General features: G+C 42.2%; 1 protein-coding gene across 1 annotated transcript in view; it reads left to right on the forward strand.

Annotated features, from left to right (window-relative positions):
• The window catches only part of Delta (neurogenic locus protein delta), a 159178-nt gene that overhangs the window by 135329 nt on the left and 9486 nt on the right, over positions 1-14363 (forward strand). Inside the window, exons 7-8 of the mRNA XM_087347573.1 lie at positions 5155-5406; positions 13078-13138. Of these exons, the coding sequence (XP_087203699.1) occupies positions 5155-5406; positions 13078-13138 (313 nt within the window). The remainder of the gene's footprint in view (positions 1-5154; positions 5407-13077; positions 13139-14363) is intronic.

The raw sequence follows: 14363 nt of genomic DNA on the forward strand, positions 1-14363 counted from the left end.
CACTTCGTCACAAGTTCTTTCCGGCCCGCTTTGCTTTGTGGCTCAGTCAGTGCTAAACCAGTCCACCTAATTTTCGACAGCCCTTATTTGTCTACCGGCAAGACTTTCGGATTCTTGGGCCCAAATTTTCGTCCTCTTTGAGCAGTTATAAATATAGGTAGTGATTCTTCTCGGTTCTGTTGAGGACAGCGACCCACGTTTGGGCATCTTCTTATGATCTGAAATCAACGTCGTACTGTCGTGATGTAGGTTTCATACATCGGTATTCACAAATCTGGCAGCTTCCATCTTGTACCGATATTAGCCCGTTCAAGCCCGAATGTCGTCTAAATAATATGTAAGAATTTCAGTTGTTACCTCACAGAAGACACAGCGCCTGTTTTAGTAATTCGGAGGCCCGGGTTCGGTTCTTAAGCCCAGATCCCCGCTATCCTAACTCAGCTTTCTACTTGATTCCAGTCTCTTCAGGAAAGTGTTGGAATAATGTATTGAAATATGCGAAGGTTTCCTCATACCAACATTTTCTCGAGTGGTCTTATAATCGTCCTGTGTTTTATGTGCGCGTTGAACTTTGTGTTTGACAGGATATTGTATGTCGAAGTTAAGAATGTTTATATACTTCCACGTCACCAATACACCTTTTTCTGGATCCAGGCGACAGAGGTTAGGGGTTTGTGGTAGGTACGCCGACGTAGGTCGCTGGCTGCCACATCGGAAGCCAGCGACCCCTTAGGTCGGGGCCCGCGGGGTGGAAACAGGTGATGCAGGGAATCTTGTTCAGTGCAGAGGATGTACCACGATCACACATCCGGGGGAACGAAACAAAGAAAAAACAGCCGACATGGGCCTTCCACTTTCCTTCTTTGTAACGCGGTAGATCACTTTGCAGGGATCGTTTGAATTTCTCACAATGGAAGTTTCGACGTTTCCCGTCTTCCTTCCGTGCCAGCACCTGGCATCTGCAACGGCGTTTTTATTTTAATTTTGAAACACGACAAATAAAGGTCTCATATTTGTCACTGTAGTGCGTACGAAGTGGCATATTGAGGGACAATTATTATTTGACACTGTGTTTCTCTTAAGATCCGTTTTAATATTATCCTCCCACCTACTTGTTGATTCTTAATGTATGTATTGACCGCCACGGTGGTCGAGCGGTCAGAACACTGGCCTTGTAATCCTGGGGTCTCGGGTTCGATTCCCGGCGGTGCCCGAATTTATAACTTGTGTTGGGCAAGGCCGTGGTCTAGGCAACACGGAGTTTTCCTCCGGGGGCTTCCCCGGTTTCTCCATTCACACACAGAAGAAGGCAATGGCAAACCACTTCTGGATCATCTGCCAAGAACGTATATGAATAGGTCCCAGTCCGAGAAAAGGATGGAAGGATCCTGTTCATATGGACCTGTCGTCTGACAGAAAAATAAATAAATAATAAAATGTATTTATTGCTCGGAATAAATAGGGATTATTTATCTAAGCATTAATCAATTAATCAATCGGTCTTTGTAATGGTGAATTATCGTGTTTCCTTTGCTGAACGGCCAGTTTGTTTAAGTATTATTTAGGCGAGTTTCGCCGACAAAGGGTTAAGTGCTTTAGCAAATCACTGCAACTTTGCATCGACTTGTTTTGGCTTAGAACATCTCACCAAATGTTCGACCTCATCACTTCACACAGCGGGGCCTCTCGCCCCAAAAATATGATAACCTTGTATTTTGTTCGTGGAAAAATGTAATCTTATGATAAAGATAGCCCTTAACTTCCCTTTGCTACTCCTCAGTCACCCCTTGCGTATTATACCAGGTGAAGGAACACTCCCCTTACCCTAGTTCAGTAGGTAGCCCACAATTTTTTTTTCAAGAACATTGGTCTATGGAGGGGGGAGGGTGTTGAAGGGAAGGTAATCAGTGTTATAAGAGAAAGGGGGGGGTCTTTTAAAAACTACCTTCCTGAAATGTATGCAGTAGGAAGGTTGGTGCTGGAAACTGTGGTTTTTAGGGTCATCTTTTTTTTCTAGAAATTATATAATGGTAATAATAATCTTCCTGCAGTTGGTATCCTTGGAAGAGGTCAGCTACTTCTTTATCGCCCATGTCTGCGAGGGAAACACACCTCCTGACATGGGAACGAGAAAACATTATAAATAATAAAATACTTTGAACCTTAAACAGGTAAATGCACAGACTGAAAAGAGAGAAATTATGTGGAATTTTAATTTATCTTTGTTACATGTCGTATAGAGTTCCTTTAGGGAGTTATTAGTGAAGTCGACTGTCACTCATCTGAAGAATCCTCAATAGTTTTCTACTTATGTTGTCATGGTGATAATTTGTGGTCGGATCTTTAACGTTCGTCTCTTATTTTATGTAATTCGCGTAAGGTCTTATGAAAGTAATTACGTCCCTTTTAAATACCGACTACAGAGAAGGTTATAACAAAACGTTTACGGAGAAATAAGTGCTCAGAATGTAGGCCATCGTAAAATTGTTCTATAATTGTTATGTGGTGCCTGTTTCTTGGTTTGTGGGTTGTTTTTATACTTTTCTAAATTATGAGTATTTATGGGGGGGGGGGGGGGGTTTCGTATGTGGAAGTTTTATGCATTGACTATAATTTTCCTCTTCGGAAGGAAGGTTTTTGCAGTTCTAGCCGTGTGCCTGGATTCAGAGAATTTTCACGTCTGTTAATAATCTCATTTCTTGAAACATTGTATGCCGCTGACTCCCAACTGTTATGGCCGAGACTAGTTGGTAGATCACTTGGGAGGATAATATTAAAATGGATTTTTAAGGACTAGAATTACGAAGATGTCGACTGAACTCGTGTGGCGGCTCAGTATAGCTTTCAATAAAAGGCGAAGAGTGTAAGATATTGAAGAGTTATTATTAATTATATTTTTTTGAGTATGTTCAACAAAGCGTGACGCCCTGCGATATAAATAAATATAAAAATCAAGTGACTTGCTTATGGATGTGGTATGCATTTCTCTTTGGCCCCTGAGTCGTGCTTGCGAGACGAAAAGAAAATATCGATTGTTGCTCAAGAACTGGTTGTCTGGAGAAGTTTGTGTCTTCTTCTTCTTCTTCTTTTCCTGCACATCTGTTTCACTGTTCGTAGTCTTGACTTAGGCCCAGAAGAATTTATAGCTTTGTGTGTGTGTGTGTCAATGTACCACACACGCACACAAAAATGTTAATGGAGGCCTTCTTCAAAAGGAGTTAAAATTTTGTTCGATATTTTCTTTTAAATAAGAAAAACTTGTCAGTGGGCGCTCTTTAAAACTGTGCAGTCATCGTCTTTAAAATAAGAGAATCGTAAAGGAAGATTAGTTCACAAAACAAACAATTTTGAAGAGAGTTACAGCCGGTATGTTTACAAACACCGCGAAGCTATTGTTATTTTAAACGTTCTTTATATTATACGGCCTCTCGATGGTCTCTTAAAGGCATTTCAGCCCTACTTTTACAAAGAACCGAAGTCCGTACTTCGTTTTGATTGTATAAAGTGTTTGCGTGCTTTATTCACGTGTCCGCTGAGATTTTTTCTTTCCTCTGTAAGAATAAGAAGAAGAAGAAGAAGAAGGAGGGAATTTCATTATTTTGAAGTTAGCACCATTGATTCGATTTCAATATTTTATTCAGTAAATTATATTAGATAGATATTCTTTTTCTTTAATTATTAATGCCATTGATTTGAACTACTAACTTGATTTGGTCGATTGTCAGTAGTATCGATTCTGCGAACCCGTCATTCAACCTGGATAACTGAGGAAAACCAGTGTTGGTCTCTGCATAAAAATAAAATGAACCTGTTTGGTACAATCAAGTCGCCACGAAAAGACAATGAACTTCTCGTCTAGTCCAGAAATTACCCAGCTTAAATGGAAACTCGTGGTTCGTTATCGTATTAACAAGGACCCCGTCCTGATGCGCACCTAACTTATTTCCATAAGATTCCCTTTAATATTATCCTCCATCGACAGTTAGGTCATTCTAATGTTTTCTTTCCTTTAGGATTTCCATCAAAACAGAACACGTGAGAAGTTATTTCGCTTTTTTGGTATTTACCCACAGTCATAGTAACCACGCGCACTGTACAATGTAATGAAGGTGGTCGAAGCTTTTACAACTGACTGTAAGACATGTCTGCGGTACAGTAAACCTAAAAACCAATACTAATTGTTTCTTACTCCGACCGAACTATTTTCTCACAGACTGCTTCGTTTTTCTTTTCGTTTTTAAAACATCCAACACGATCTAGTCTAATCTTGTAGCTCGAAATAAATTCGATACAGTGGGGGAAAAAAAGCGGTAGGAAGCTTTAACCACTGAACATTATGGCGTTCTTCATAATGATGGTGCTGGCTGCAGTTTATGTAATGCGTGGAACACAAATATAGTCTTAAACATTTTTAGTGCCCCTGTAATTGTCAGAACGAATGCGTACCATAAATGGTCTTCTACAATTTTCAGATCAATTTCGTGTAGAAACATTACAACAGTTTCTTATTCTTGGATGATGACACTGGAGGGGTTCATTGACGTTTATGAGGTTGTGGCTGTCTTCTCCATCAGGGTTCAACACTGACGATGGGGGGCAGTTTGTTTCTCTGAAACGTTTGTGTGCTACCGCATCGAACCGAAATATCGGTACCTGAATGCAACACCTGCCGAAACCCGTGGCCTCACTTCGCGCCGGAAGCATGCGTGCGGGTGTCTGGAGCGAGGATTGTGTTCTTCCGGTGATTGTGGACAGGCGCAACGAAGTTAGCAGACGTGTGGGTGTTCCGTATTTTGATCATTCGCTTTTAGACTAGAGGACTGCGTCATTGACAGATGTAGAGGTGTTAGGAATGTGATGTATTGAAGACAACCAACGTTTGTGTGATTTTCCACTTATGTCCTCAAGAGTGTACCGACTGCGTGTCAGAAGACATATTCAACTTCAAATTCAACGACGACGTTGCGTTTCCATGGTGAACTCATACTTTGCAACACGTGTTTTTACTCTGCATTGAGTAAACACATAGGAGTTTGATTCTGTTTCGCTGCATTTAATTTTTTTTTAAAAAAATTTTCGAGGTTACCTCGCGTCTTGCAAAATTTTGTATCACTGCCCCATAATTACGATCTGTATTTTTTTGTGTTTTTGCAGGTGAGACTTTGATCACCCGCCTGACAACGCAGAGGTGGTTGGACGTGGGGGAGGAGTGGACTGAGGACGAATATCGGTCATCTCATGCCGTGATGAGGTACGATTACCGGGTGACCTGCGACGCCCATTACTATGGTGCAGGATGTGCCAACTTGTGCCGTCCCCGGGACGACAGTTTCGGACACTACAAGTGTTCGCCGACTGGCGACCGGGTCTGCCTGTCCGGCTGGCAGGGCGACTACTGCACCAAACGTAAGTGTTCTGCACAAACTTGGTAGGTTTGAGGTTCTCACGGCTCTGAAAATGTAAGTGTTGCTCGTCTGGGTTTTGGAATGATCTTACTGCCTACATCTTTCGGGTTGTTGATGGTGGATTGATTCTTCACATTTCGACCTGCCTAAAAGGTTTCGCTGCGCCCAGAAGACCGATCTTCAGGAACCGTGAGAACTTCAAATATCAGATCTTTAAATTTATACGAAAGTTTTAAAAAAAAAATTCTCTCATAGCCAGAATTACAAGAAATATGGTGAAACTTAATGTTGGCATGTGTGATGTGCGCTTGTTAACTCTTTTAATGAATCATTTCTAGAAAATGTTTGGAAAATGCAAATTGAGTGTTGAGCGTTAGAACAGGTACTTGACTATTGCATTGTAACTGAGTCACACCGAATTCCGCGGTTTGGAAATAAGAAAGAAGAGAAAATATTTGCTGTCAATTCGCTAATCGATGACGCAGCTTGTGACATCCACGTTAGTTGCCTTCGGCATGAAGTAGACTGTGTGGCGGCTGGTTCATGTGGGCCGTGTGAAAACTGGTTTCACTCAACAGGAGGCCTGTATATTTCACTTTTCATTTCTTTCATTCGGTCATCTTTTGTCCGGATTTGCATGACTGTGACAACATATAGTTGTGATTATTGATTGACTGGATCATGAAAGGTTGAGTTCGCTCTGATCTCGTATTGATGATGGATACAGCAAGCACCTCTGAAACGTCGTTCACTTCTTATTTATTTATTAGTGTTCTGTCTGACGACAGGTTCATATGAACAGGATCCTTCCATCCTTTTCTCGGACTGGGACCTGTTCATATACGTTCTTGGCAGATGATCCAGAAGTGGTTTGCCATTGCCTTCTTCTGTGTGTGAATGGAGTAATTGTTGGGATGCCACGGAGAAACCGGGGAAGCCCCCGGAGGAAAACTCCGTGTTGCCTAGACCACGGCCTTGCCCAACACAAGTTATAAATTCGGGCACCACCGGGAATCGAACCCGAGACCCCAGGATTACAAGGCCAGCGTTCTAACCGCTAGACCACCTCATCTTATTATTATTTAGTGTTCTGTCTGACGACAGGTCCATATGAACAGGATCCTTCCATCCTTTTCTCGGACTGGGACCTGTTCATATACGTTCTTGGCAGATGATCCAGAAGTGGTTTGCCATTGCCTTCTTCTGTGTGTGAATGGAGTAATTGTTGGGATGCCACGGAGGAAAACTCCGTGTTGCCTAGACCACGGCCTTGCCCAACACAAGTTATAAATTCGGGCACCGCCGGGAATCGAACCCGAGACCCCAGGGTTCGATTCCCCTACCAGACAATAAGGCGCAACAACCCAGAAGACTGGGTTGACGCCGTGCGGTCTTGTATGTAGATACCAACGTTTCGGAGTAGCATATTGCCTTCATCTTCAGGGCTGAAGTGCCTAAATGTTTGTGTCTATGTACAATACCAGTAATAACGTTATAGAGGAACAGATAATCCCCTAAAAGCGTGTAACAATTCTGTAGGCAAGAGTTGGTCGGCAACCGCGATTTCGCATCCTTTGCGCAGAACCAGACAGACCCTGGCGTTTGAACTTCGCCGATTGCCTTCTTCATTTCATCTTGATTGTCGTGCAGACTGGCAACATCGGCTCCTTCACGTTTCCCAGGCTCCGTCCATCCGACGGGGTTTCGTCCTTCCTCTGAAAACCTTCCCACGCTAGTCTTTGGTGTTACTCGATGGTAATAATCCTTAGTTCGTGGCCGCAGTGGTTGTGGCTGGTGGCCTGGTGGTGAGCATAAGACACTGTTTGGTCAGGTAAAGCCTCGCAGGTAGCCCTCGGGTCGCAGGCACGCGGCATCTGCAGCCTCCAGCAACAGAGATTTCCTCTGCAGGGGCTGGGGGGGATATTATACTGCAGAATACAACGACGAGAAACTTTTATGTGCTGCAATTTTTATTCTGCGATCTGCAATGAATCAAAATTATGTTAAATTTTAATGGTAAGTCGAACAATGTTTGCCCGACGTGGGTTAGCATAGCTGTGAGATGCCTAAGTAGTATTTTGGATAGGCTGTTCGAATCTCGGCCGGGACGAGGTGTTCCTTCAAATTGTTATTTCTGGCAAGTGAAAGTAAGTGATTTTGGAATAGGCCAAACTCGACGCCTGACTAATTTTCGTGACTTAATATGTGAGTAGACAGCATTATTCCGACATTATTTATTAATACATTATAACAAATGTAATCAGTTTTCCAATTCGACTTGGGACCAGTGGTGGGCTCTTGTGAACGCGGTAATGAATATGTATGTTTTGCCCTTCTGTTTCCATAAGAGGTGGGAAGTTCCTTGTATATTAGAAAGATTTTAATTATCGTCCACAAGGAAGATGGACTTAAAAAATGGCGCAGTGGGTACAGTGGTTCATTCCTCGGGGGTAATTCGGCCGGAACGTGAAGCCAGCCACTCACCTCAATTTAGTGCCGAGGTTAGGAATGCTCGGAGCTATGTTTCAACTCTCCTCCCTGTGTCTTCATGGCGTCGTTCTTTGTTTTTAATTAAGCTACTCAACCTTTACGTAATTTTCTGCTTCACTGCAATTCGAAGACGTTTCTCTGCAGTAGCGACTGCTCTTACTGTTGGATGAACATAAAAATGGTAAACATATGTGGGGTATGTTCACTTGTACCGTTACATAATCCGTTCTGTTACACGTACTGTTTGTTGTCTATATTTATAAGTAATTGTTTTTTTAAAAAAAAAAGTTCTGCTCTGATTAATTCTGCAGTATAACAGAATGAACGTGTTTTTTTTTTAACTTCTCCTACTCACGGTCAATTCCATGGTATTATAACGACACTTACTTACAAGCATCCACGAACAGAATCAGAAAAATAAAACAGTAGAAGGAAACAAAGCCATTCCGGCATGATTTCGGCTATTAAATCATCATAGCACACCTAAAGCCTGCCAGTTCGATCATCTGGCTGCTTTCCTTTGTTACTGCGGAAACCACAGCTTGACGTGCTCTTAACATTAGTTCTTAGTCCGTCATCTTAGTATTAATTCAGATCTGTGGGAACATCGATGAATACAGTGTTGCCAATATTATTTTCTTCCAAATTCTTTTTTGTCTTTATGTGTCGTAATTTATCGCCTGTTTGAGCTGCATATCCAGCAATATTCGTCTATGGAAAGTGTCTTGTCTGTTCGTTTGTCGACGTAGTTCGTCGTACCTTCTTCGTTTCTAATCGTGTTTATGGCCTTTTATAGCATGTTATAGACTATTTATCGCTCGTTTTTTTGTTCTAAAGGCTGAGTACAAAAAACTAAGTCTGGTTAAGTTTCTCACGCAGTTGGTAACACGAAGACCAGAATCTTAACTGTGAACACCATCTAGTGTTACTTTTTTAAGTATGCAGGTTCTACAGCAGTTAGAATTTTATTGCAAATTAGTCATTTATCTAATCAGTACCATTTTCTGTTAGTAACATTTTATATATTTTTGTTTATGGAAAGATAATATCAAAATGATTTCGAAGGAAATTATTATGGTGTGGTCTGTAATGTTCAGTTGCTTCACTACAGAGCCAATTAACCCTTTGAAGCCGAAGATCGTCTAAATATTATTTATGAATTCAGTCCGTACCGCGAAGAAAACACTACACCTCACCATTACGAAAATCAGCTGGTTAACCCTTTGAAGCCGAAGCTCGTCTTCATAATATTTACGAATCCAGACCGTACCGCGAAGAAAACACTTCACTTAACCATTAGAAGTCGAATCAGGCGGTACCACATAAGATTTAACAAAAGAACATCCCGGTCAAAGCCTTAATAGACCTTTTAGGTTACGTAAAAGGAGGTAAATTTCTTGTCTAGTTAAGAGAGTATCTGCTTCTGAAGTAGGATTTTGATGCAATTACTGCTAATTCACTAACACGTAAAGCTGTACATTCTTAAAGAGTTGTTTTGACTCATTCCGTCGTTTCAGTAATTCTTCTTCAAAGCCTTCACAGCGTAAGAAAAGACTTTATTTTCAGGATTCCACTAAATACTATCCAAAGTTACATTAAGTGTGTCAGACTGGTATCAGTTTACATAAACTAAACTAATTTGAGGCGACATCGCACGCACGGTTAAGGAAGGGGTTAGCCAGTTGGTTGGGGGGGGGGGGGAGTCACGAGTCATACAAACGCAGCTGCACTTAACATAAGCACGCTTAAACCCCCCCCCTCTTCAAAATTTCTGTCCTTTCCTCCCTATTTAAAACACCAGCCAGATGAACAATGATACGGGACGCTACAAGTTTTGGGTAAGCATGGGACAGATGCAATAGCACCAAGCGACGCTTACGTGGCGTCACCTAGCGGGGCTTTTGTCGAGCTCCACAGCTGCCACCACGTGCTGTAGAGACGCCGGAATAAAAAAAGCAAGAAGCACGCTATTGTATGTGGGGCGTCAGTGAACTCCCCTCGTTTTCAGCTCCCCTTTCCAATTCGTATTTGGACTTTAAATGTATTGTTCAGATGAGCAGGGGAAAGCAACCTGGGCGGAGGGGGTTGTCTCTCATTCATGATGTATATTTAAACGTAGACGCAGTGTTAAAAGTGTGGTTCAGTTGGCAAGTGACGCACCTGGTGAGAGGAAGTAAAATGCTCCGTTAGTCTCTTTGTAAAGTGGTTTCTCATCCTGAGGAATTGATCGAAGTATAACTTCCGCCTTGAGGTGAGAGCCGCGTCGAATATTTATAGTGTCCACCTTGAAAACTGCAGCTGCAATGTTTGCCGAAACATTGCCAAGTATTAGACGCGACCTTGCCCGAAAGCCTAAGTTACGCTTTGAATTTCAGCCGCGAAAATCTATGGAACAAGAATTGATTTATATTCGAGGACAGGATTCTGAGGAAGATAGTGAAAGGAGATTGGAAAATTGTGTAATGACGAACTTTGTAATTTGAACAATTCGCCGAATGAAGGTCGTCCAGCACTCATTGTGGAAGTAATATATGCATGCAAAATTTTAGTCGGAAAATCGGAAAGTAAGAGACCTAGTCGTCAGCTGTCATTTTATCAAAAACATTTGGGCGTTTTTAGTTTTCCGCTCTGCCCGTGTGGTTCTGTTCCTTAGACGAAAACGCTAAGTGGTTACAGTAACTTACATGCGAGGTTTAATATCCTACTTACCCATTCACGAGTCAATTCGTACCTCAATTACAGCCAACTTCGCTAGTGAGTAATTTGCCGGGTCACGTGGGTCTGGCCTTTTCTGCATGGAAACGCGTACAAGTCCGGTCGCTTTTTTGTGGTGGGGGGGGGGGGGGGGCAGCCATTTAAATAACAAGAAAGAACGTCCAGTCCCTAATTCTTTTTACTTTACTGTTAGTTTTCAACATGCAGTATTTAGCACAGATCACAACAAGACCATATGAACATTTAAGTCCAGTGGTAACGATATGTACCACCCGCTTTAACCATCGGCGTCTCTCCACTCTGCCCACAACAGAGTTTCGTATGATTCTCACTTAGATTATTAGATGTTTAATTATTCCGTAACAACTGCAGAGGTTATTTTGCGTCGAATGAGATGAGAAGGCGATTTGGAACGGTTCATTTGGAATCATTTTCCACATCTCTCTCTTAAATAAGTTACAAAGCAGGCTAACTCAGCGAGTAAATCTACTGCCCTCTGGCTTTACTACCGATGTCACGTTAGAGGGGATATTTTTGTATGTGAAGCTTGAAGTCATTGCTCTGAAGATGTCGGCGGTGTGTTCCTCAGAAACGCTTGTATCTACCTACAAGTCCACTCAGCGTTGGAGCCCAGAGCAATAACATCTACAGGCTTTAGTCTCTTCGTCAGCGCGTGAAGACTCGCTCTGGGGTCCAGCTAGCATCCTGCCCAGCGAGTCACTGAGCTTTCCGTGGGGGTAAAACAGACGGAGCGTTCACATACTGCTAAAGTTTTATCTCAGCTCCCTCCACACGTCTTCATTGCCTCTACCCCGCGTCATCTGTCGTAGGCTTCCTGTCGCCTACGGCTGTCTATTTCCTGTTAGACCCGACTGAAAACAGATGAATGGGGCTGACGTCACGGACTGCTTATTTTACTTTCCGGGTCAAGGACACCCGAATGGGCGCCCCACCCATTTTACTGATTAACTAGCTGAGGTTCTACCTTCACCAGCTGGTCTGAATCCAGGTTTCAAGAATTAGATCGAACGTTCCATTATATTTCTTGACTGTCGTTAAATTTTTCGAGAACATTTTACTGCAGAGGTCGGGCGAGATATAAGAAGAGATCAAAGGTTGATCCATTCAAGCACGAAATTTAGTCCCTACCGCAAAGGAAACACTACACGTCTCCATGACAACGATCGGCTGTTTATTCAGAGAATCATACGAAGCACGTAAATGCACACCGAGGGCAGAGTGCACAGTTAGTGGATGTTGTGTCTCCCGTATTCGCTTCTCGTCTCGTCATTGTGTACTCCATGAACCTCGTGTCTCATGATCCTTGATTTAATCGTCCGTGTAGATACGTCAAGGCAAAACGCGTTTAAATCATCAGTCAACTCTGCCGCCTCCAGGATTCGATCCGGGGTACTCAGGCAGACAAGGCGTGGATGATGACGCTTTGATTAATGATCTGTATGTCTGCATGTGAAGGCCAGTGAAGTTTTTTTTGTGCGATGTGGTCCGGAGAGCTATTTCTACCTCCAAGGTTAATTACAGTTACAGGCTGGTTGTTAGGTTATATAACGATGCTGCACCAACAGCGAACGTTATCCGATTGTGACGAGACAAATTTTTGCGGGGACGTGTTTCGTCTGACGAAATCATTTGTATTAATCTTGTTACCGATCTTCGTGTTCTGAGTTTATGGAAGGCGGTCGTTTTCGAACACCTTCACCAGATTCGCTAATTCGCCAAGTGTCATTGGTGACGTATGTAATGGTTTAGTTTATTAATTTACACCTGAAGATGGTTCGATGAAACCGAAACATATTGTAAAAATGTTCCAAATGTAAATCGATTATTCGATGTGGAACATAAAATGATATTTTAATTATCTTATTTGTAAATTTTTAAATATAATTGTGATTAGACGGACAAAACCGAATAATTAATTTATTAATTTATTTTGTTCATTGAGCGTGGTACTTGTATATGTTTGGCAGCAATGAATTTTCATCAGTTACAATCGAACTTCGAGATCAGTGATATCGATATATGTGCTGAATCGTAAGGAATGTAGCGTTTTTACCTTTATCTCGCTGAACGCGTTTGTGTTTGGAATAGACCGTAGATTCCGGTTAATTGGGGCAGCTGTTTATTAGGGACAAATGTTAAAGAACAAACCTTTCTAATTCTTTACTTGGAACTTTGCATAATTGGGCCAAAGGGTTCTAGTCCCGATGTGTCCCAATTAACCGGAATCCACTGTATTTAAATAGGAAGACCTCGGAAGTGTCGTCCGTCTATGATGCAACTTCTTTTCTTCTTTGTACTTTTGAAGGTTGTTCTAACATTGATTTATGATCGCAAGACTTCTAGCAAACGATCGTTATGTATATTTATGAAAGAGGCAGACACATTTTTTTTAGTGTTCCGGTATTTCTTGCATTTTTCTGCAATAATGTTTTTCTTTTGTTTCCAGCCCGTTGCCTGCCAGGATGTGACGATCAGCACGGACACTGCAACCAACCCAACGAATGCCTGTAAGTTGAGAAAAATACTTTGGCACTATCGTATCAGCAAGTTCCAAGTTGTAACCTAATATTTGTTGTGTACGAAGATGGCTGTCTTGTGGGTTGTAGCGCCGTGTAGAAGTTTGCCGACGGTTTAGAGGAGGATGAAGGCAGCAAGGACCTTCGAAACGTCCGTAAATTTCGTAGTCACTGCCGTGAGAATCGCAAATCCTATTTTGTTTAATCTTAACACGATACGTTTGTGTTTCGTTGTCACTTAGTACATTTCTGTAATTAAACGGTTTCACTTTATTACTTTGTCCGGAAGATAGGGATTAGCTCTGTCTAGTGGGCCCAACTGTGTAGGAACCTGAAGACGGAGATAGAGTCCCATCTCCGAAACGTCGTTTTTTACGTTTTATATTTACTAGACGATGGATAATATCCAAGAAAATTTTTATTCAATTGGTTTTATGTTTTATTCAGGCGCGTTTTGTGATTGTGGTCAGTTCGCCCTGTTGTCGTCTGAACCCTGGGCATTTTCCCCGACCAAGTTCCTCCACTGGTCAGATCATGGCAAGGAAACGTTCTCAGTTCACTTTGTATTCGCGACCGTTGCCATTGTTGGGTCGCGAGCCTGTGGTTGAAACCCGCTTTGCAGACAAGTGTAATACACATGTCGACACTTGTTAACGGCCTTAGTACAAACTGCCGCCTGGTTTGTCTTGCTGTATCCCTTGTCTTTATTTTGAGGTATTAACGTTAGCCATACCAAGAACTCTTAAGGTCATTGTACAGGGAAATCCCACTGGGGTCCCGTTTGATTCACGATTCATTTGTCCAGCGGATACCTACAGAATACGGCCGCCTCTTGGTTTCGGTTGCAAACGCTGGTCGCCTGGAAGGATAAGCCGTTTTAATAACTAGTGTCCGGGTTTTCCGAAAAAGTAGGTGTTTTGTCTGTTATATGATCCGGCGTTAACTGCTGATAGCCATCTTTCTTCAGCCTTCATTTGTCCTTTCTTACCCTTCTTTCAGGTTCCATGTCATTGTATGTACATTCCTCTCGTAATCTTTTATCGTGCTCTTTTTCATTTGTTATGCCTCTTTAATTGTTCCTCTTCCCTCTCAGTTGCCTTCTGCCTCTTCTTTGCAATCATTTTTTCTGTCCCAGCGAAATTGCAGAATTGCGCCTGTCAGTTTTACTCAGATTTAATTTTAGAATCTGACTGACTTTGATCGCATGTGTCGGAGG

The sequence above is a fragment of the Zootermopsis nevadensis genome, unplaced genomic scaffold, assembly GCF_977971745.1.
Source record: "Zootermopsis nevadensis isolate Lab colony 2312 unplaced genomic scaffold, Znev_1.0 Znev_ptg000012l, whole genome shotgun sequence".
Taxonomy (NCBI): Eukaryota; Metazoa; Arthropoda; class Insecta; order Blattodea; family Termopsidae; genus Zootermopsis; species Zootermopsis nevadensis.